Source organism: Chamaea fasciata, unplaced genomic scaffold (assembly GCF_029207755.1).
Source record: "Chamaea fasciata isolate MVZ Bird 193981 ecotype frontalis unplaced genomic scaffold, bChaFas1.0.hap1 SCAF_1, whole genome shotgun sequence".
NCBI lineage: Eukaryota > Metazoa > Chordata > Aves > Passeriformes > Sylviidae > Chamaea > Chamaea fasciata.
This window is the reverse complement of record NW_027094086.1, coordinates 113,304,556-113,327,153: the sequence shown is the minus strand read 5'-3', so window position 1 is coordinate 113,327,153 and position 22,598 is coordinate 113,304,556. Positions and strand designations below refer to the sequence as shown.

Here is a 22,598-nt window from a genome sequence, read left to right as displayed (position 1 = left end):
AGATTAAGCACTGCAAAGTTGTGGCTTGAGATGTAATCTCACCTATGTCTGTAGAATGTCACACTTTTTAGAAGTTATTTTAGGGAGACACAGCTAATGTTTGCAAAAAGAACTTCTGAATACTACGGTTTAATATGTAGGAAATGTACAGAAAGTGTATAATGTGGAAAGACATAGTTTTATTTTACCATTCAAAAAATGCTTTTGCTTTCTAAGTTTTTTTTTTTTTTTAATTTAGTGCCTCAACTAACTTTTCTTTATATATCAAGCAATTTATGTTCTCAGACATTGGACAGATTCCTGGAGTGATCTGAATAAAAACAGGTCTTTAAACAGAAGAAATAGGATGATCTGATTCATGTTAAACAGGCAAAAGGGAAAAATAAGACTTATTCAGTAACTGTCCTGGAAAACTCTTTCTATCAGAGTCCCCGAAGTGGCTTAGGGAAGGTTTTGAACCCTGAGCTTCCAGAGTTGGTATGAGGACCATGAAGAACGTTGAGCACAAGTCCCCAAAATCTTTAATGCTGTGATGTTAAAAATGGCATTTAAATTCACAGGGAGAACTCATGCTTTCAGGTTGAAGAAAATTTTATCCAGTAATTTTATCCACAGTCTGCAACTTCAAACTTTGCTGCTCATTACTTTTTTTCCTGCCTTTGGGGTGATAATTTTCTACAGTGACTCTGACAGCCCAGTCAAAATGATTCATAAGGCCAATGGTGAAAAGAACTCTTTATTTTTTCCTGTGTAAATAATCTTTGTCTTTTCTGATCTGTCCTGATTTCCTCCTTGTGCTTCTTTGCATGTCTTTTCTGAGTGGTTTGGGGGTTTTTTATGTTAAATGTAGGCTTCAGCATTTATCTAGTTAATGAACACAAACTTACCATTGCTTTCCACAGAATATGGAGAAGAGGAATATAAAAGAATGTATAGCATTTGGGGTTATTTAACATAAGATTTAATTAGTAATTAACTAATCTTTAATGGGGTGCTACAACAGGTCACTTGAGGTCACCAGAGTTTCTCTGGTGTCTTCAATGACTTACATCAAAAGTCCTATGTTTAAAATATTTTATGTTAGCTGTGTGTAACTATGCTTCATGACAGTTGAGTAATATTATTAGATATATAAATAATATTATATATCTCCCACTTACTTCCATGACTGGGAGCATGTTCTGCAATTTTGCACTCAAATATGAGATGGCTGATGGATTGCCTAAGAAAACTGATGTCCTGAAGTTACAGTTATGAACACTACAGAGAGCATGTTACTTTGAAAATCTGCAAATCAGTCATCTACATTAGGTATTACTTCATAAACCACACTTTTCATATTCAAAATTATTTGTTCTAAAATTTGCAAACTAAAAGTCATAAATGAGAACATCTACAACAAAGGGCTAAGTAAATCATTAGCACTAATTTTCTGGAAGCTCTTAGGCATGCAGGCAAAATATACTATAATAATTTGTCTAGTTCGCCTACTGAGCAACCTAGGAATGCTGTCCATCAGTGATTCAGAAAGAGGGATTCTGATGCTGATTAATCTTCTACTTCCCTTTACAGGAATGATAGATCTCAATATTTGTAACAAACCCAGAGTTTGTGCCAGGTGCTGAAATCTCTAAGTCAGGTCAGAAGTTAAAAAAATGTCCACAAGATCCATACAATGCTGGATCTGTTGAGTAACTGTAAAACTTCAGCAGTTTTCAACCAAAATACTGTTGGGGAAATCTGTCCCACTCTGCTGTGGAATTCATGCAAATGCTACTTACTGACTGTGCACAAACCAGTGAGAAATATTGTTGGGCAGGGAATACTTACTAAGTTACAACCCCCCAAATAATTTTTGTGCTTCTATAGAAGGAAGATATTTAACAGAGTTGCAAACTTTTGCTTTGGCTACCTTCTCCCACCAGTAATTCAGATGAAGAGTTCTGGTCTCATGGTTTTCTTTTCTGCCGTGATTTCAGTGCAGTGCTGTTTGTTCCAGACCTGATGTTACCGATCTCTGTGGCCCTAATGTTTGAGTTGCAAGGACTTGACTTGCCTGAAAGCTAATTCAGCCACTCGAATAAAGAGGAGAGATAATCGCCTCTGTGAATGTGTTAAAAGTACTTAAAGGTAACAGTGTTTGGGTTGTGGTATCAGGTTCAGCCAGATACGTTTCACATAAGCAGTAAATTGTAACAGTGACTATAATTCTATTGTGTGAGGCAGGTAGAATCCCCTTGTTTCTAATGTAATATAGTCACTGTCTTAAGCTGGCTGTAAGATTGATACACAGGTATCTGGGTTCTATTGTGTTATATAGAGATCTGGTACTTACAATCTTTTGTGTGTCCAGATCTGAACTGATTGTACAATAACATTTTACTTGGACATTTTGTAGTAACAATTGTCAAGTCCTCAGGTCTCTAAGCCTTGGCTGAACTTGTGACAAAAAAGTCAGAATGAACACCTAAAGCTTGTATTTCAAGCAATCAGAGGGAATGAGTCTGAGTAAGAAACAGAGTCTATCCTTTCTCTTCTCCCTTCTGCAGTCTTTCAAAGTTCAAGGGGTTAGAAGTTACTTCATCCTGTTCTGCAGTGTTCAGAGAGGAGACCCTTATAAGTGGAACACCCCTGGAGACATTTGTCAGCTCCTCAAACTCCTCCTTTGATTTTTGGTTACATTATGTAGGATGAGAGACATCCCAGTTGCAGTCCTCTCTCTCTCTCTCTTCCCCATCCCCTTACCCCTTCCTTGTCAAGGCTCAAGGACAGGAAGGTACTTTCAGAATCAGCTTTGGGTGGGACATGGAAATTTTGGGTTGCTAAAATGAGGTAAGGTGTATTCTACTGGTAGTCAGTCTCTGTTCAGACATGTAAATTGAGATAAGACCATAAATGAAGGAGAACTGTCATGATCAAAGCATATGGAGCATTGCATTGCAATGCATTGCAATAAAGGATTGCAATAAAGCAAGGATGGCAGTGCTATCAGTTTTTGTTTGGGTATTTGATCTCGTGCAGAAGCCAGTAGAAACCCTTGGACCTTGCAAGCATTTCCTAAGGATTCCTTGAGCTGCTTTTTTCCTATGTCTCTGGCTGCTTCCATATCTCGGGAATCCCATTGGATTGTCAGTGCTTTCTCTAACATTAAACATCAATGTGTCTGCAGGTTCTGTGCAGTTGTGGACTGGCAGGATAGTAAGTGTCTTTCAGCTCCCAACAGGATCTGGTGGGAGTAGGGGAAAGGCAGTTGATGCCTGCTGGTTCATGGCAAACAAGGCTCAGCTGGAGATTGGTTCCCAATTTTAAAATTTGGGAAGAGCATTTGTAATTGAATGTAGGCTTTTTACTTTTTTTGGCTCCAATTATTTCCCTAGGTTTTGTTTTGTTTTGTTTTGTTTTTTGTTTTGTTTTTTGTTTTACTTTCAGCATTGGCAGCAGTTCTGGACTCTAGCTAAAGCCCAAAATCTAAATGAAGCTGTTTTTCATAACTAATTTGATGTCTCGTTTCCTATTTCATCACTTTTTTTTTGATCACCAAATATATAAGACTTTGTATGGAGGGGAAAACAGGCAAATAATCTCAACAGTGCAAACTTCAATTGGTAAATTTGAGACTTGCAACCAGACTGCTGTACAAGAAAACAGATGCCATGCAATAAATTAATACTAAGCTGAATAATAAACAAGATGTATTGTTAAAGGTCTTTAATGCAAAGAAAGTGATTTCAGACTTTCATATGCTTGTTTTCTCTCTTTGTTCAAATGAAGCCTTTGCATGTGTTTTCTTTATTGTTCTCTTTTGCGCACATTTGAGCTTTGTTGGGTTGAGGACTCAGTCTCTGGTTGGGCAGTGGTGATTAACTTACACTAAATAGGCAGCAATAATGTGATTTGAGAATGAAAAGGATTCATTTCTTTTAAACGAGGGGAAAAAAAACTAAGGTTGAAGGAAATAGTTTACATAATCTGTAAACTAGTTAAGGATCTGAATATTTATGCAGGTTGAAATTGAAGCTTAGTTGCCCTCTAGGGGTTTTACATTAATACAGCATATGCTAGCTTTTGGGTGGTTTTTTCTTCTTTCAGAATAAAGGTGAGACAAGTCTTTGGAAAAAACTTACATGATGACAAATCCATGGTGGTCGAGGCATGTGTACATCTGCATTCAGTAAGTAAAACTCATTTAGTTCAAAACCCCGAAAATGGAGGAAAGATTTTTAGCCAGATTAGGTTCTTTTTAATTTCATTGTACCAGTGGAGAATGCACTCACAGTCAACCAGTCATAGCACTGTAGTCCCAACCAGGAAAGATCCTTACTTTCAGTCCTAAGAAAACAGAAGACAGAAAGTCACAGGGGGTTGTAATGGCAGCACCAGGAGCCTCAGTCAGTTTCTGCTCATGTCCCAGCTGCTGAATGCTGCTTCAGATTCTTGTGTCCTCAGCTGCCACTGTCTAATAAACAGGGGTCTTCTGTTACTTCTGGTCTTATAGCAGGTTGAGCCCTGGATATTGGTCTGTGATTGAATATATTAGAAATAAACTGTCTCCTCCTTTAGAAAGCAATTGACAAAACCAGTTGCTTGGATAGGTGTGTGATATTTCATTGGAAGTATCCTCATGCCATAGGAAGAAGTATGACAAATGGCTTCTAAACTGGAGCTACAGATAAAAATCTTGTCTTTTGTATCTCCTTTGCCAGTGATTTTGTAGCAGATGCACTGTTAACATACTGACTTGAACAATTTCTAAATAAATTCATAAGAGTTTGATTGATTTTCTAAAACTGGAGACCACATTTATGTGATTATTTTTGCTGTTTCTTTCATAACACTGTTGATGCTGTATTACTCTATAATGTTTTTGCATCACAAACAAGATAATTGGAGCAGGCAGAATAGATGCACTTAACCCCCTCCTGCCAAACTTGAGTCCCTCTCCATAAGCTTGAGGAGCACAGTGTAATCAGCTTCCAGAAGGTAGAGTGGTGTCCCCGAGGCTTCAGTGTACCAAACTACAGGATTTGTGCTAGTAAAATCAATGGTCTTATACAGATTTTTATGCCATTTGCCTATTAAGCTTTGCACTGAAAAAGTTTCTTTCTCTTGAGGGGTTTTCATGCCTAGTTGCTGGTGCATTTCATACCTAGTTGCTGGTAGCTTTGTAAATTTATTAAAGACTTGTTTGTAAATCCCGTCTACCAGTATTTTATTTTACTGTCTTCGAAATTACAAAATTGCAACTTCTGCTCTAAGGAAATGTACCTGGTTTTGCAGTTCTTTATTTAAAACGTTTTACAGAAGATGAAAGATAAATGTTATGCAGTTACTACCAAATTTCCAGATATTGCTGAGTTTGGTGGTATGCTTTCCTGCCACATGGTTTAAAGTCATCTCGTCAGAATCATGAAATGAATAGAGTAGTTTGAAATTCTGAATGCCTCCGTAGTCAATGATGCAATTTTATTTGAAGAAGTAAGTTTACATATTTCATCACCCTGCACAATTGCAAAAGGTCAAGTTACTCTTCACTGTTCACTTCAGAGTATGGACACAGCAGAATTTTTTTTTTTCCTGCAAAATTTGCATTTTGGTTTTGTCATCCTTACTAGCACTGAGTAGTACCTCATTCAGCAGGAATTCTTCAGCAGGAATTCATCGTGGTGAAGAATTCCTGCCTCCACACCAGCCTATGGCTAGTCACTTTTGAAAAAAAGACCAAGCATATACTGCAAAGTAGGGGAGGTACATGATAACTGTTTTGGTAATGTTGGAAGAGTGTTTGGAAATGAATTGTGACCTGTGAGGGAAGGTTACTTCCTCTTTTAGTAACTGTATAAATCTTTTATATTCTATATATTGGGAATATTCTATATTCTCAAAAGACCTAAGATTTTGACCCTATTCTGTGTGCCCCATCTCATCCTCCAGCTGGAACCCTGGAACCAGTTTCACTTTTGCTTAGAGAATATTTTGTTTCGTTCAGAGGAGTGAGAACTGCTATTACTGCTACCACCACCAACCTTCGGTATTGGAGCTCTGAGTTAAATAGGTAGTTTTGGAAGTCCATCAAATTGAACTGGGGCAGGGGGAAAGGAAGAATCCCTTACACAGCACGGTGTAACTGAGAGCTGGTGTCATGGTGGAATAGCTGGGCAAACGCCTCCTCAGGAGTTTATATAAATGCCCTGCTCTACCCCCACCGTGTGGTAGAAGGACATTACTGTTAATTCTTCCACTCCGTGAAGCTATGTTTTTGAGAAATAGACATATTTTGCCTTTGGAGTTCAGCTAAAGAGTCAGTCGCTGTGGGACAGAGGGAGGGGATGTTGTTGCTTTAAGTCATCTGTTATCCGAACTTCTCAGCTGTCCCTGAGTGGCTGGGCAGCTCCTGAGCGAGGCGGGAGGACAGGCAGTGGTGAGGCTGCTCTGCACAGCCCAGGTTGGATGCACTTGTTTATACAAAAGCAGGCAGTGACAGACAGTAGCCATGGGGGAACTTGCATTTGTTCCAGTTCTGCCTCTTCCAGCGCCTGATATGGTAACGCTTGATGTCAGGGATACTTACTGCAGGGTGGGAGGAAAATTAGATCAAGTCAGTCTTAAAGGCAGCAGTTGTTTAAAACCAGTGCAGTTTAGCCAGGTGGCTGTGTTTGCTGGGTGTGCTTTACCTGAAGCCTTGTAGAGAAGGGAATGCTTGTACTTGACAAGAACATTCCTCAGGCAGGTTTCTTTAGTGGACAAATCATGATTTACCTAAATAAAGTGCTTCACAGCATTGTGGTTGCTTTGCTTAAAAGGGTAAATTTTTGTAATTTCACTAGGAAGAAAAGGAGCTCTGCTTATCTGGAAAAATCTGCCTGCATAGCCCAGCTGATCGTCATCTTTGAGCATTTAAATCTGCCTTGACTGACAAAGTAGTCACTGTAAAGCCTTATACATAATAGTTATGCCCTAGCTGTTTCTCCTGTGTCTTCTGAGGACATAACCCTTTTGTGTACTGCTGTGCTCTGCCTGTTCTGCTTAGTCAGAAGCAGGAGGACTTGTCTTGTAGCTCTTATCGAGCTGGGTTGCTGGAATTTACTTAAAATATATGACAGCGTACTAGATTTCTGCGTGTTTGGGGCAAAATGCACACACACGTATGTAGGTAGGTGTGTATACTCATGCATACAGAAAATGGTGACAACTCTGTTCATCCAGGATGGAAGATCAGATCAGGTCTATGGCACCAAAACTAATAAATAGACATTTCTCTGTATCATCTCTACCAAAGCTCCTTTTGCTGTTGAAGTCCAAATTCTGTTGAAATTCTAGTGACTAAGTGTATATTGCTAATAAATTCTGTCTTCCACTGTATTTCTTCATTTAGCAATATGCTAAATGGAAAGGAAAGAACTGCCTGACATTTTAAGGTATATGTTTTTTTCTGACTCTTTGACTCTTAGGAAAACACTTTTCCTAGTCAAGTTTCTAATGTGTGCATTCAGTATTCATATCAAACTGAAAACTAACTTTAGTCTTTCCAACCTCTTGTCCCCAAAAAGACATTTTGGTCAGATCTCATGTGTGCAGGATGTAGAATGAGCAGAGCTGGCCTATCCTTGTCCGAATGGCAGAACAAAAAGCTCCTGAAAGTATCCTGAGATTGCATGTGTATATTATTTTCAGAACTCTTTTTTTAAACTCTTAATTACTTTAATCTGGCATATTTTTTGTTAACACTTTTAAGTATTTGTCTGGGTTTTGTTAGTTGAACTGATTGGGTTGGCTTGAATTACTGTTTGGTTGTTTGGCTGTGTTCCTCAGCTTGTTTTACATGTTTTTCTTAAACAAAACAATTCTTCTCTTCCTTAAACTTTGCTTTTCAGTTCCATTCTCTGTTTCTCAGTGCTTATAATAAAATCGTAAAGAAAAGGTCCAACTATCTGCTGTGGATACGTGTGGGTTATTTGGGACAGACAGAAGTGCTTCTCTGCTGTTGCTTGAGGTTCCTGGTTATGCCTCTTAGAAACATCCACAATTCTCAGTCTGAATGGTAGCAAGTTTTGAACTGCAGAATGGGTGTAGTGAGTCTGGTGAGAGAGGTTGCCCCAGCACAAGCCTCTGCATCACTTGGGAATGGGACTGTATCTTCATTATTCCTGGCTTTCGTGAATGTGCTCGTCATTCCTTGATGGTAGTTGCTTAAGATCCTCCTTCTTTTCCCCACAAATTCTGTCATTAATGATTGTTGGGTTTGAAAACAAGAGAAACCCAGCTAATATTTCTGTAATAAAAAGATCAGCAGCTGAGCAATGACTTCTCATTTGAATTAACTGATGTTGGAGGATCCATATGTGGTTACATGAATACTTACATGAGTTTTCAGAACTGCTGTGGTATTGTGGTTTCAAAAAAACCCTATATTTTTTTTTTTTTATAATTTTTGAAACAGAACGTTTGAATAAGCCATAGATTTCCTATATTGATTTTAGAAGCCCATTGTAAGCAGTTGACCAAGCCTAGATCCTTGTAATATCAATGTATGTAGGACATGAAAACTTTGGAGGCTGTTGTTCCTAAGTAGGTAGGTGGCATTCACAGAGTGAGTAACTGGATGTTCCGAAAAAAACCCCAACCCAACTTTCGAACATTTTTGATCTGTGTAGAGTGGCTTTGCTCCCTACTGCTCTGGCCTGTTTCTGTATCCAGCTGAGAGATACTTTGAGGCCAATTAATTTTTGCAGCAGGATTTTGAAAACGTGCTAATGAAAAAAGCACACATGGTATGTAACAAATAACTACAATTGCAATGGTTGGGAGTTTAGCAGGACTTGAGTGGGCCAGGGCAGCTAGATGTTAAAGGAACCTGGGCTACTATACACCTTTCTGGTTTCAGTAGGTTTTTCCCCTCTTTCTTCCTCTCCTTTTGGATGCTTGTCCATTTAGACCCACCATGTAAGGCAAACTAAGAGTTTTGAAGGGCATGTGAGAACTTTTTGCTTCAAGAGGTATAAGTCAAGCTTACAGTTGATAGGGATTATGAAGAAACTTCACTTGAGAAGTTTTTCCATAATGTAGACTTTCTCACATGTTTTTTTAAAGCAGCTATTACTGACTTCTGAGAAAGTTGGTGGGCAGGACAAATAGGCCCTTTGTTTCGGTCTGTTATTTTCTCATCTCTAAATATCCCCTAAAGTAAAGTCTTCAGATTTGTTTCTAGGATATTTCTTTATCCCAAGGCATTGTGTTTAGACAAACAGTTTCTAGGTTTTTTGGGGAAACATTCTGCCTCTACAGATTGCAGCTGTGCTGTTTGTCTTCCTGATGATTCTCTCCTGCTGTACGTTCGCCTCAATCTTGAAACAAGGGAGGTTTCCACATTTCATTCTGGAGTGCCAGAGATGCTCTGGTCTGCTGGGGTATCCTCTGTTTGCACTCTGTACTTTAAGATAAAGCTGCTTTTCTGTGCTGAGAGTGCCCTGGAAAAGATTGGCCAAGAGGATGAATATCCCTCCCTTAAAATTTCTGGATTCCTGGCATTCTCTCCTCCCCAGTCCAGTGTTGTGTGCTATTATGTGTTGATCATTTCTCCTAGGACAGGTGCCTCCAGCTACAAAAGCTGAAATGGAGCAGATTTTGGGGGCTGGTGATGAGCAGGAAAATGGAAAGTATATGATTTTTATATTATAGCAAATGAATATTTGTGGAGACAAAGTATTTGATCTGATAACAGAGGTTCACTTGAAAGAATCAAGGTTATTTTATGTCAATTTTCTCTTTGCCCTATATAAGATGCATGTAATTATTTCATGCTATCTCCTCCTATTCAAATTAATCTGTCTTATATATATTGTTGCTCAAATTAGAATAATTCTTTAATCAGCTGTGTTATGCATGCCATAGTAGGCTAGAATAGGAAAGCTACTCCTAGCATACTGACGATGCATGTATTTTATTTGTTGTTGTAATTTAAAAGTAAAATCAGAAATATTGATTTCTACTTGACTGGAGAGATGATTTAGTTTGAATATCAGACTGATCTTAATCAGGTGAGAATTAATTGAGTTGGAGGTATTAGATATTCAGTGATGTTAACTGAACCATGAGCAATCTACAGAGAAGCTTTCTTTTGTACTGTGGTGGAAATACCAAATAGCTCGTACTCTACAATGTAAAACAATCTCTTCATGTTCATGCTACTACTTCCTCTGGCTCATTAAATGCACCAGTAATCTGGTCTGTGCATACTGAGTGATCTTCAAAGTAACAAGCTAATGAATCATAATTTAATACAAAATTAAAAGCATAATAACTACCCTTAAAAATATTGCTGGTAATGTTTTGAATCATTTAATGTTTTTGTACACATTTTACAAACATAGGTTTTAAAATTTTGCCCTTGTTTACGTTTTAAAGGGAACTGTTTCCTCCTCCTTCTACTATCACCCCCAAATCCACATTGTTATTTGGGCATCTTTTCTCCACTCAGTGGTACAGCCCAAGGAATGACCCAAACACCACCAGACGAAAATTTTTTTATTTTTTTTTTTTTTTTTTTTTGGTGGTGGGGCTGTATGTGTGTAGAGGGAAAAAACTTACCCCAGAATAGGTCTGGTCTGGATCTTGATGCAAGGTGGTTTAGTTTTTTTTTATTTTAAGAGTGTGATAGCAGTATCATAAGTGTTGAGAAAATATAAATGGTGAGATAACACCTCTGTAGGACTTTCTCTTAAGTAGTAAAATTGTAAAGTCTTTAAATAAACGAGAACCAGACCTGAGAGGATCAATTTATCTTGATAATGGGGAATATTTCATTTGTTTTGTGTACAAGCATATCTGCAAAATAGATGCACACTTATAATTGATGAAACTACAGTTCCAATATTATATGAAATGTACAACACTTCACAATATGAGGCAATATGAAAGTGCCAAGTATTCTTATAATCTGAATCTGCAAAAAAATGAACTTTCAGAAATAGCCTTCACACTACAAACAGTTCATACATTGAAAATAACCAGGATGATTCCTTGGTGTTATATCAACACAGTTTCCATGCAGCTGCTTGTCTAGGGATAAGTCCCTCTTTTTATTCTTCTCTTACTTTGCATGTGGGAAGACTGATGTTTACAAGAAGAAATAATTTACTATCTAACATTTAAAAATATTTAAAGAGAAAAAATCCTTTAGAAATCCACTACAAATATAATCTGATGCTGATTGTTCCTCTTTGTTAAATTGCAAAGAAACTCCCACATCTTTCAGTTTGTTTTTAAGCTTGGGGCAGGACATAAAAGGTTTTTTTCATGAAGTCTTTCCTTTACATACACATAACTGAAACTTCAGCAATCCTACACACCTCTTCCACCATTTCATTTTGAATGCAGCACTGTGAAGAGACCTGCCTAATTCTCTTTGGGTGTGGGATGGTATTGTAGGATACCTAAAGAACACTTGCATCATAAATATGATGCCCTGTTTTTGTTGTCCACTGCTTGTAGTCCTGCAGACACTGAGATTAACAGTGTTAAATTTAACCTTCTCTCATTTAATGGTGTGGAAGAAAATCATTGTCCTTATTCAGCAGAGCTGTGCCTGTGTCTTGTGCCAGATGCTGGTTTGTCCCTTTGACTCAAAATCCTACAAGTTTTTTATTTTTGTCATACAGAGCAAATATTTCTTGAACCTGTGAATATGTTCTAAAGTTTAAATGGGCAGGACCCTGGCTTTTTATCTCCTTTTTTTGAATTAGGACTTGTATGTCCCAGGGCATTTGTTGGTGGACCCCCACCAACTTAGTTGTAGCTTTCTTATATTTTAAAATTAATACTTTACTGTGTATTGCATATGTCTGGCTACTTGAATAGACAGGGAAATAATTTGTCCAGTCTTTAATCTGTGATAAGTGACCTGTTAGCCAGGTTCACTTCAGTTTCCATCTGCTTCTCATATTATCTTGTAGTAAAGTCATAAAACACAGTTGTGGAAAAAGCAATTAGAAATACTAAAGAAAAGCATTCTTCTTAGATACTGTTTTTGTCAGCAAAGATTAGTGTGGACTGTAAAGATCTTTGTAAACAAACTGTTCTTTACTGTGCCACCCTTTAGCTAATTATCAAAGAAACCTTAATAGAGTGCTCTGTAACTTGAAGAAGTTTTAATCAACCATCAAATATACTAAATCGGGCACTCAAAACTAATTCTTCATACCTCCAACATAATTTGTATACTTCTGTATCTGAAGGGAATTACAGAAAGACTTGTAATAGGATTTTTATTTTAAAAAATGCATGCCTGTACAGCTTTACAGATAAATTAAGAATGCTTTAAAAAGCTCTTTTTTTTTTCTGTTCTGTGACTTTACCTATGTCAGGATCTAATTTCTCCTAGCTCTTTGTGTCATGCTTTCTCAGGTGGGTAAGTTGGGATAGGAAGACCCAGTGAAATCTGGCTCTTGGATCCAGGGCAGATCTGGAGGTGCCAGGGACCAAACTCAGCATTCTCTGAGTTGTTCAGGGCTGGAGATGCACCCTGCTGAAGAGTCAGTCCTTGGAAAGGACTCATTCATCTCTGGCCTCAGCCAAAAAGCCCTCCCGTCTGTCCCTAAAAATGTGCTCTTCCCATCATAGGCAGATCCCCTGCACATGCCAGTGTGCCGTAGTGAGCAGATGAGAAGTGGCAAAACTGAATTGCTCTGTATTCAGACATGGCTGTTCAGCTTTTGTTCAGTTGACAGCAGACCTCTGTCTTGGCATAGATATATTTTGGCCCTACATACTTGGTTGATTTAGAAAAGGCACTAAATTGCAGGCTTGCTTTAGTAGTTAAAATCTCTCTATGTGGCTGTAATGGCCAAAATAAAATGAAACTTAAAATTCTCCATACTGTGACCAAAACTCACACAACAGAAATGCAAAGCTTTCTTCATGAGAGATAAAGAAGAAATCCAGCCTCAAATCAGTGATGAGCTGTTCAGTGAAGTCTCTCTGAGCTGTAGCCTCGAGAAGAGACCTTTGCTCTGTGTGCATCGCCTTAGACAGAGGCTGTGGCAGGGAGAGGAGCCTGTGGGGTAACCTATGTCAGATATGATGTCATGAACCATGACTGCTGCAGGTGAAAGGGGGGGGTCTGTAGCCAGTTTCCGTGGTAACTGGCAGGCACCTGCAGCTCACTGACGCAATAGTGGATCTGTCCTTTTCTGTGCACAGAGCATTCAGTGATGGACATACGTAGCTGTCCTAGAAAAGCCTTGGCAGAGGGTTGATTTGATGGAGGGCAAGCCTTTTTCCCCTTTCTAACAAGGTATTTTCACTTCTGTTGAGCTCTGTTCCTCAGTTTATTTGGCTTGTATTTAGAAATATTGGGGATAACTTTTATTGTTTGAAACACGACTTCCTTTTGTGTTACAGTTTGCAATGAATTCGCAGACTGGCCCAAATTTACCTCTTGCTTTGCTGCTGTTTGAGGTTTTGTTTTGGTGGCTTGGTGCATGCAGGAAGAAAGAAGACATACCAGCCCATGAACTGATAAAGTCATGGAAAGCCATTTCCATTATCATACACAAGATTATGAAAAGATCAATTCTGTTTCTTCTATAATGTGCAGTGTGTCAGGAAGAAGGTTTGTTTGGATTCTTTAGTTTTCTGATTATCCCTCATAGCTGCTAAAGTGCTAAATTACAATAGGTTTGTAATCAGATCCTGTGTATCTGCTCCTTTTGTGGTGTCCTGCTGTGCATCCAGAAACTTCGGTCAACAATGCAGATATTGCTTGAGTGAGGAATGAGTAAGGCTTGTCAGACATGGAGATTAATTCTTGGTTTGAGATATCTGGAACTCTTGAGCACTATTTCTGACAATATTCTCCAAACCAGTAACTCGAACGCTGTTTGTGCTGCTCAACATTGACACATTTCATTTCATGGAAGAGTCATAGAATCATAGAATAAGCTGAGTTGGAAGGGACCCATCAGGATCATCAAGTGCAACTCCTGGCCCTATGCAGAACACCCCAATCATACCATGTGCCTGAGACCAGTGTTGAAATGCGTCCTGAACTCAGGCAGGTTTGGTGCTGTGACCCCTTCCCCGGGGAGCCTGTTCCAGTGCCCAGCCACCCTCTGGGTTGGTATCTTTTCCTGATAGCCAACCTAAACCAGTCCTGAACAAGCTTCACGCTTTTCCTTGAGTCCTGTCACTGGTTAGGAGAGCGAAGAGATTGCTACTTGCCCCTCTGTGAGCAGGACAAAGCACAATTTAAAACAAACAAACAAACAAAAACATTCTCCAGACTCCTGGAAGGTTTCTGGTAAGTGTCTGTAACTAAAACTGTCTTGCACTCCTTACATGGCTGCCAAAAAGGAGAGATGGATAATCAAGTTTTGTGTGCTCATATAAGGATGCCTAATATGCTTTAACCTTCTTTCTTCCTCTCTGTTGTTAAGCATCAGTAATGCTAAAGCTGAACAGCTGGAAGCAGTTTTATCACTTTGCAACAGTGCCTGGCCATGTACCACAGGCAGGACCTCTGAAGCCAGGGAATGCTGGCAATTGCAGTTCAGGCTTTTTTTGTTCGCTGGGACATCACGCCTTTAACCAATCAAGACCGGTGAGCTAACAAGTGAGAGGGACCTCCTGTTGTCTTCAGTGGTTTTGTACTTCACAGCTTCCAGAAGAAATGATTACTACTACAAAAAAAAAACCCCAACCCAAAACCTCAGCACAGCACTTCAAGAAGTGCCTGTAGAGAGTATAAATCAAACTGATCACTAGACAGACCATAAGCTTTCAAAAGCCTTGGATGTTTTTTCCCAGAATAAAACAAAGGTCATTTTCAGAAAAGTACTACCAGGTATGATTTTTCTGAGATGCTGATGTAGGAACAGTCAGTATAAATAGTCCAGGAAAGAACAAAAGAAATGTCAGATTCACCTTTGAAAAGCAAAAAACATATTCTGACAACCTAATAACACATTTGCCTTGTTCTGAGCTTAAACTGCTTAATAAACTTGAGCTGTCCAGGTGTTTCTTCAAAGCTGTGCTTGTGCATTTGGATGACTTTTAAGTCTAAAACACACAGATCTTAGCAACTGGGTGTGGTTATTAATAGATAGCTTTGAGCACAGGTTACAGTGTCTTCCCAGCTGGTAATTAACTGGTTAATTTACACCCATTTTCTGCACACTTTCATCTGGTTTTCATTTAGGGTGTGGTGGAGTTGCCAGTGTGTAAGGCTGGGTGCTGTGTTGGAGAAGGTTTTTAAGTGTTCATCAGTAAATATGTTTGAAGTAGGTAAGAAGTCAGTTCTTCACCAAGTTTGGCAGCATAAGGACACTTCAATCTGTCATCAACACTTTTCAGCAAACACTACCTTGTCTTGTAAATTATTTTAGTGAAAGCCTAATTAATAATAGCTGTGGACAAGCAGATTGATCTCACTTAGGGATTGCTTGCAGCTGTTGGATCACTTTCTCAAAGTCTTGCCAGTAGTGTCCAGGATCCTAGAAGGTGGATTTTGTTCCACTGAAGTCCACAGTTGCTTGATGCCCAATTCAGCAGGCATCTGCTATGAGCAAAGGACAGGACAGGAGTGCTGCCTTTATAGGCACAAATCTCTGCTTTCTTGTTTATTTTAGTCTTGATGTACCTATACACTGAGCATAGGTAATGTGATTTACCTGCTGTGTGATGAAGTACCATTAAGTTTCGATGTTACTAGAGTAACTGTAAATTTTGCTAAGTATGTGCAAGAAGGTAACAATTTCTGTATGCCCTAAATTTGCTGGATATTAAATCATTATTAGGAAGACCTTAGAAGAGGAGAAATGGATAGAATTCTGGAAGGGGATGCGGGGGGGATGGGGGGTATTTTTTCTTGTTTTGGCTCCTGGTTGATCTTGGACACGTGGCTTTCTCTCTTTCTCTCTCTTTTCCATCTGCTAAATGTAGCTGATTGCCTCTTAGCAGACCTCTTAGAACAGTTTGACATCTCCTGATAGAAATAACAGCCAATTCTTATCTAGGGTTATTATTCAGTGAAACATCTGTACAGGGTGCTGGTAACAATGGGGCATAATTTTAGTTACTCCCAGATAAATCCCATGTCCTTAGCCATGACTTTGCTGTTGGTTTAGTTTTGGGCTTTTTTGGGGGGGGAGGGGGGTTGTTTGTTTGTTTTGGGTTTTTGTTTGTTTGGTTGGTTTGGTTTTTTGGTTTTGTGGGGTTTTGTTTGTTTGTTTGTTGGTTTTTTGGGGGTTTTTTTGTTTATCTCACTGACTTGTTCATGAGTCTTAAGATCCTTAAAACAGACGAGGTACTTTTACTTTGTTGAGCAACTTCGCTGTTCTTCATTGTTCATGCCACAGAGGTAGGTGCTAGCCCTGAGTAGAGCATGTGAAAAGCAGGCACGAGAATCATGGATTTGCTGCAAGAGTAACTTCAGAAATGGTATTAGCAACAGCAGTATGTGTGTGAATGTGCTACGTGATGAGGGGAGAATCCCAGTTAAAGTGTTGTTGCTAAACAAGTGACGAAGACCTTGCAAACAGTATAACAATCTAGGCCAGCTGTGGTTATATTAGTAATCAGATCTGGTCTGCTACCTCCTACACATAGGGTTTTTTCACCTATTGTCATTTTTCTAACTTCAATTTAGTTTGTGTTGGTTTTTTCCCCCCTAGCATTTACCAAATGCTGTCAAGAAACTGGTATTCTGATGGTGGTGAAGTGTCGGCAGGAGAACACAGCGCTGAAGGACTGTCTGGTTGGCTAGTAAGTCCCTCATGAGTTATTGCCGGGTTTTGTGCATGGCCTGTACTAATCTAGAAAGGTTAACTATTCTGAAAAGGGCTCTGCAGGGTTAGGGACTTGGATGTGCTTTCTGAAAATGGTATCTTTGTTCTATTAAAACTGTGGTCAGGACCCTAAGTGACAAGATTTTATTTACCATATGAATATATGGCTACAGAGATTCTCTTCTTGATTCACCTGGGGACAGATTTCAGCCCAGAGGACCTGCAGCCCTTAATTTGCTCTGGTACATCACAGATGTGGGGATAGGGGCAGACAGTGAAGCTTCCTCATAACCTGTTAGTGGACAGGATGAGTTGGTTTTCATTTTTCTTCTGTTTCTTTAGATTTAGTCTGTCTTGAAAGTGTCCTGCTGTTGTGAACAGCAGTAGCAATGGGAAATTGTTATATGAGAGGTCAACTCAATGCCATGGTGGATTGAAACATCTTTTTTGGAAGTCCTAATTTACCCTCAGTGCCATTAGGCTGAAGTGTTAGATTCCTGAATTTCCCAGGGTGAGGGCTGTGAATTTTTTGAGTTTGACTGGGGGAAAAAGGAGGTTAGTTTGATTTTTGGTGTGTCCTGCTCTCTTAAACCAGTGATTTAGGTTAAAAATAAATGCCTTTGAACTAGTGACAGTTATTTCCAAGTATTTAGGAACTGATGAAAAAAACATGTGCAGCCAGGCAAGAATTTAGGCCTAACTGCAGTCAGAACTTGCTGGAGTTGCTCAGTTTTATTTGTCTGTTCCTTCACCTTAAAAAAAAAAATTAAATTCAGTGCTTCTGACAAAAAAAACCTGTTTATAATGTTGAATAGTTGTACTTCAAAAAATAATGAGAGAAAGGAATTTAACGTAATAATCAAGGACCTCTGTATCTACTGTTAGAGACATACACTTGAACCTATTCCCAGTAGTTACTTGGGTGCATTAAAAAAATAACTCCAGCAGCTTCCCATGCTGAGGAGGGTAACTGCAAATGAATTCTTCATTTGAACTTCAATACCAAATGTCTTTCCCTTTTTCTGCCTTTCCTCTTGGTGGCTTCACTGCAGAGGCTTGACAAGGATTGTGCTTCAAAAGAGAACAGTATCATGACAGATACCTCTTTTTATAAAGTACTTAAGTGTTAAAATTATTTTACTGTTAAAAGCAGGCAAGTTTTCTTCGGGTGTGAAAGGAAGTTCAGTTATGAGTGGTACTGCTGCAATGTCTGTTCAATATTCCAAGATGAAAAACAACACATATTTTTCTGTCTTGTAGCTATTCTGATCCATCATTCTATGAAGAATGCAAAGCAGAATATTTGAAGCAAAGAGAAGAGTACAGAGCAACTGGAATTAAGAAAAAAAGACAGAAGTTTACTCCGAATGTGTGATTAAAACTTAAAATGAACTTTTTTTTTTTATATGCAATTTGGATTTCACTTGATTTAAACAGACTTAAATTGTCTGTACCACTCTGTGTGGAGTTTAGCTGAAATACACAAAATTAGATGAATGGAGAATGAAATAATGTCTGAAATTAGGAGTCAATTTTAAAACTTTTTGTAATTAAAGATCTAGAGCATGCTGTCACAGTTTGCAAGAGAGGTTGCAAAGGTGTGTTCCTCTCTCTGGACTTGAGATTTTGTTACCAGTGTACAATTTGGAGTTTACAATTCCAGAATGTCTATTTGGAATTTAAAGTCTGTATCTAGCTAGATGAGCCAGGCTACATAAAAACTTAAGGGTGAATAATTTAAGTTGTATTAACTGATCACAGATGGGATATACACTGAAGTTGGTCTGTTAGTCATCACCTGAAGCTGTGTATGGAGATGCACTTACTAGAAGAGAAGGGTGGCAAATGCAGAAGAGCTACTTAGAATTACCCTTTTCATCAAAATGCTGCTACATGAGAGCCTGGTAGTGCTTACACCTCCACTGTAACTTATTTTTAAGTCTACACTGTGACTCACTGTTAAGCCTACACTGTCAGAAGGGATGGATGCCTTGTGCTTGTGTGTGGCCCAGCCTGACCATTTCAACTCTAGAGGAGAAAGTAATCTTACCCAGACCTTCCCTGAGAACAGGGAAAAGCTGCCATGCTTCAGGAGTCAGTGAGTGACCACACATGCAAAATTATTCCAGGTGAGTAAACAACTAAACCAGGCATGGAAGATGCAGATCACCTCTTGCAGGAACTAAGCACATCCCTAATTTAAAAAGAACACACAAACGATCTTTCATGTACTGATAGTTGAAGCTGCTTAATTGCTTAAATGGCTTCACTAGATATACTAATAGAAAGTTTTAGAAACTATATTCTCCAAGAATTCTGAAATAAAACTAAATTCTTTAAAAGCTAGGAGAGGCTGTACTTAAACTTGGTAACTTTAATGCACTGATTAAAAAAAAAGGTAATTTTCTGAGTAAGGAGTAGGATTGGATGCGGTTTCTTGAGAAAGGCAACATATCACTTGTTTATTTTTATACTGTTTCATCCACAAACACTATTCCTCTATCCAAGGACGAAACACACTGACACATGTACATGAAGGACTTAATGCTGCAGGTTAGTCATTGCCCTTTATTCTGTGCCTTTTACTGGAATAATCATTAATAATGTTGCTACATTTGCCTTGTTAGGCAAACTTAAGTGGCACTCAGCTCTAAAGCTCACCACTTTGAAATAGCTTATGTGGAACAGTGTCCTACATATGTTCTCGGCTGCTTAGCTCAAGCGTTTTGGAAAACGAAATTATTCCTAATTAGTTGTTTTGCTGAATGTATTTTAAAAAGGAAGAAATTTAAGGTAGATGGTGACACATGTTTTTAATGGCAGTGATTGTTCTTTTGTCCCACTGTGAAAATGTGCTATATTTTCAATCTCTGGAAAGCCAGCCTGGGTGTTTGAAAGTGTTGGCAAAAGCCCTTCCCCAGAAGATTGAAGTGGGAGTGAGCATTCTCTTAGGGGCAGTGCTGGCTGCTGCCAGTGGTGTGTGCCTGCACTGAGGGCTCACCTGCGTCATACTCAGCTGTGACTCAGGTCTGAGTCAGACAACCGCACCAGCAATGGAGGTCTCCTTTTCTGGCTCAGCAGAAATTGTGTGCAGCAGGTGAGGGGGACCCCAGGGCAGTGGGCAGGACTGCAGGGGAGGAATGGATGGGTGGAATGGAACAAAGCTCAGGTGAACCTGCAGCTATTTCTCCCTAACTTTCAATATAGGCTGTATGTGAAACAGCAGCCACAACTCACATCTGCACTGCTGTCACACCTGGAATTCCATGTACTGAGTAGTACTGTCAGCCATTTCTCTTTTCCTACATCTGGATTATTGGAACTCCTCTGTTTACTCTGGTATGCACTCAGAGCCAGGACTGGCCCTTGGATCACGCATCAGCTTCCTCTATAATACACCTCTGGCCTTAATGTGATGTTCTCTAGCTTTGAATTCTTGGTTTCACACCTTTCATTTAGTATCTTGTGCAGATCCTGAATTGAATTGCATTCACATCTTTTATTTAAAGTTTAAATAAAAGAATGAGTACCATGACATGACAACTCATACCACGGAATTACTTTCAGTTTTGGTTTTGTCTCAGCTGTAAACTCTCCTTCCTACTCAGGTTAACTGGAGGCATCCCTGGCTTCTAATCAGTGTAAGGAAACACAGCACAGGGGCCTATCTGTCCTCTTCAGAGCACTTGGCAGGCACCCAAGACACCCCCATTTTTCACTGGAGGCTGCACACTCTGGCTCTATTAAAGGTCTCTTCAAACTCCTGAGGGGGGAGCCCCCTACAACTGGAAGATCTGAAAGAGGAAGAAGGTGCCATATACTCATTTAAAAGTTTGCCTTCAGAGAGTAAAACGCAAACTCCAAAGATGTAATGCAGTTTGGAATGCACAGGGTTTTCAAAGGGCAGTGGAACAGCTACTGCAGTCTGAGACGTCACCCAGAAATTAACCTGCAAGCCAGAAACCCATTCTGCTCCATATTCCTGCAAGTAATTCCTCTATCCTGTTTACTCTGCTGATCAAAAACCGGTCAAATACACTTGCAATATAAATGTTCCACCTAGTTAAAAATTGGTTCAGTAACAGTAAGCATCTGGGTGTTTCTTACGTGCTTCTCCCTCGACCAAATAGCCATACTCAAACATGATCATCCTACCACTTTAATTACTGTATCTTAATGTTTCAATTAAATTAATTTTGCTAGACAGTTACTGCATAGGGTGAGTTTTTTTAGTGGTTCAACTGCAACTCAGTTAGTGTTTACCTTTGCTGCTGGTCATAAAATGTTTTCATTGACTGCCCTCTGTTCATACAAATGCAAGTAGTAACACCACTCTCCCTGAAGAGAGTCAAAAGCCTGACTCCTCAAAACCTCAAAAATATTAATTAAAAAAATCAAACCCCCACACACCCTTTTTTATACTCAAGCTACACAGAGAATCAGGGAAATACCTTACAATTCTGCAACCACTGTCCTTCACAGGGCCTGTCTGGAGATCAGAAGACAACACAGGTGTCAGTCATGTACCAGAGCTCTTCACTCTTCCTTTACCACCCCACAGCACCATTAAAGCTACAGGTGTCTCAGCACAGGAGTGTCAAAGTCTGCTGCAAGTTGGTTTTGGAAGGAAATTCAATCTGCTTTATCCCACCAGTACAGCTCATGTGATACTTACACGGGCCTGTGTTTCATTACTTGGAATAGGCATTGTTTTACTGTAACTCCACCATATGTCTGTTGCTGTTCCTCTCTTTTTCCAGCTGTAAAAATTGGACAGTGCATCACAGCTAATTTGGGGGTTTGCTTTCTTCAATATGGCCAGTTCACATATGAGGAAAAGTACACCACAAAACTGGCAGGGAAACTTAAAATTACCAGCTTTTAAAAACACTAAAAAATTAACCAAACAGTGCAAGTTTACATGTAAGTTATTAGAAGGTTCATCCAACTCACCAAATACACATTCATCAAGTTGCCATTTGCTCTTTTGAATGTGCAACAACCTCCTCTTGCCCCAAAAGCTGGCGTTAATTTCTGTTAAATGGACTTAGTGCTTTCTTAAATTAAGAATTGTCAAATTGGTGGGTTGGGGGAGGTTTTAAAATGTTCTTAAGTTTGCATTCAAGTTAAAATTTTCTTGGGGTCATTTAACATAATTATTTGAGAACTTTGGTCCTTACTATATGCAATTTTACAGTTTTATGTAACACATGCACACTAACACCAGAACCCCATTACTACAGCTACTTCTCCATGTAATATGCTGTCACTGCTGAGATATCACTTCTGAAAATGGAAAAAGCACTGTAGGCCACTAGTGGCATGGATTTAAAGAACTTTTCCATCTTCAGTCAAAATCTGATTGTAAGCTTTGGACCAACAGATGCTTCACAAGCCAGGGAGCTCCCAAGTGACTCCAAATCTGGGGACTTCCTTTTCAAATGTTACAGCTTGGACATGGCAGTGAGTGATTGGATTGGAAATGCTGCCTGCAGCAAGCTCTCTGGCATCAGTCCCTCTTTCCCTAGTTAGCAGCAGTGCTCCTGAAGTCCTTCTCAGCAAACATTGCTGCTCCCTTCTCCAGGAGGGAGGAGGAAGAGAACACAATATAAACCAAGGGTCAAATGCAAAACCTGGAAATTCTCAGGCTCTGCACAGAAAATCCTAATTTCACACAGGATGTGACAGACTGACTGAGAACCTTTTGACATAAGTAGTCAAAGCACCATAGCTTAAGGTAACTAAAACCTTCAGGTTTCCAGATCCAGGAGGATACTTCTCCCAGAATATGCTGAAGCAGGCTACAGCAGATGGCTGCCT

The 22,598-nt window shown here is 39.3% G+C and overlaps 1 protein-coding gene across 1 annotated transcript in view; it reads left to right on the top strand.

Moving 5' to 3' along the window:
* The window catches only part of CMC1 (C-X9-C motif containing 1), a 42,761-nt gene extending 24,395 nt beyond the window's left edge, over positions 1-18,366 (top strand). The window contains exons 3-4 of the mRNA XM_066194186.1: positions 16,665-16,755; positions 18,039-18,366. Of these exons, the coding sequence (XP_066050283.1) occupies positions 16,665-16,755; positions 18,039-18,153 (206 nt within the window). The 3' untranslated portion in view covers positions 18,154-18,366. The remainder of the gene's footprint in view (positions 1-16,664; positions 16,756-18,038) is intronic.
* Positions 18,367-22,598: the final 4,232 nt, after the last annotated feature.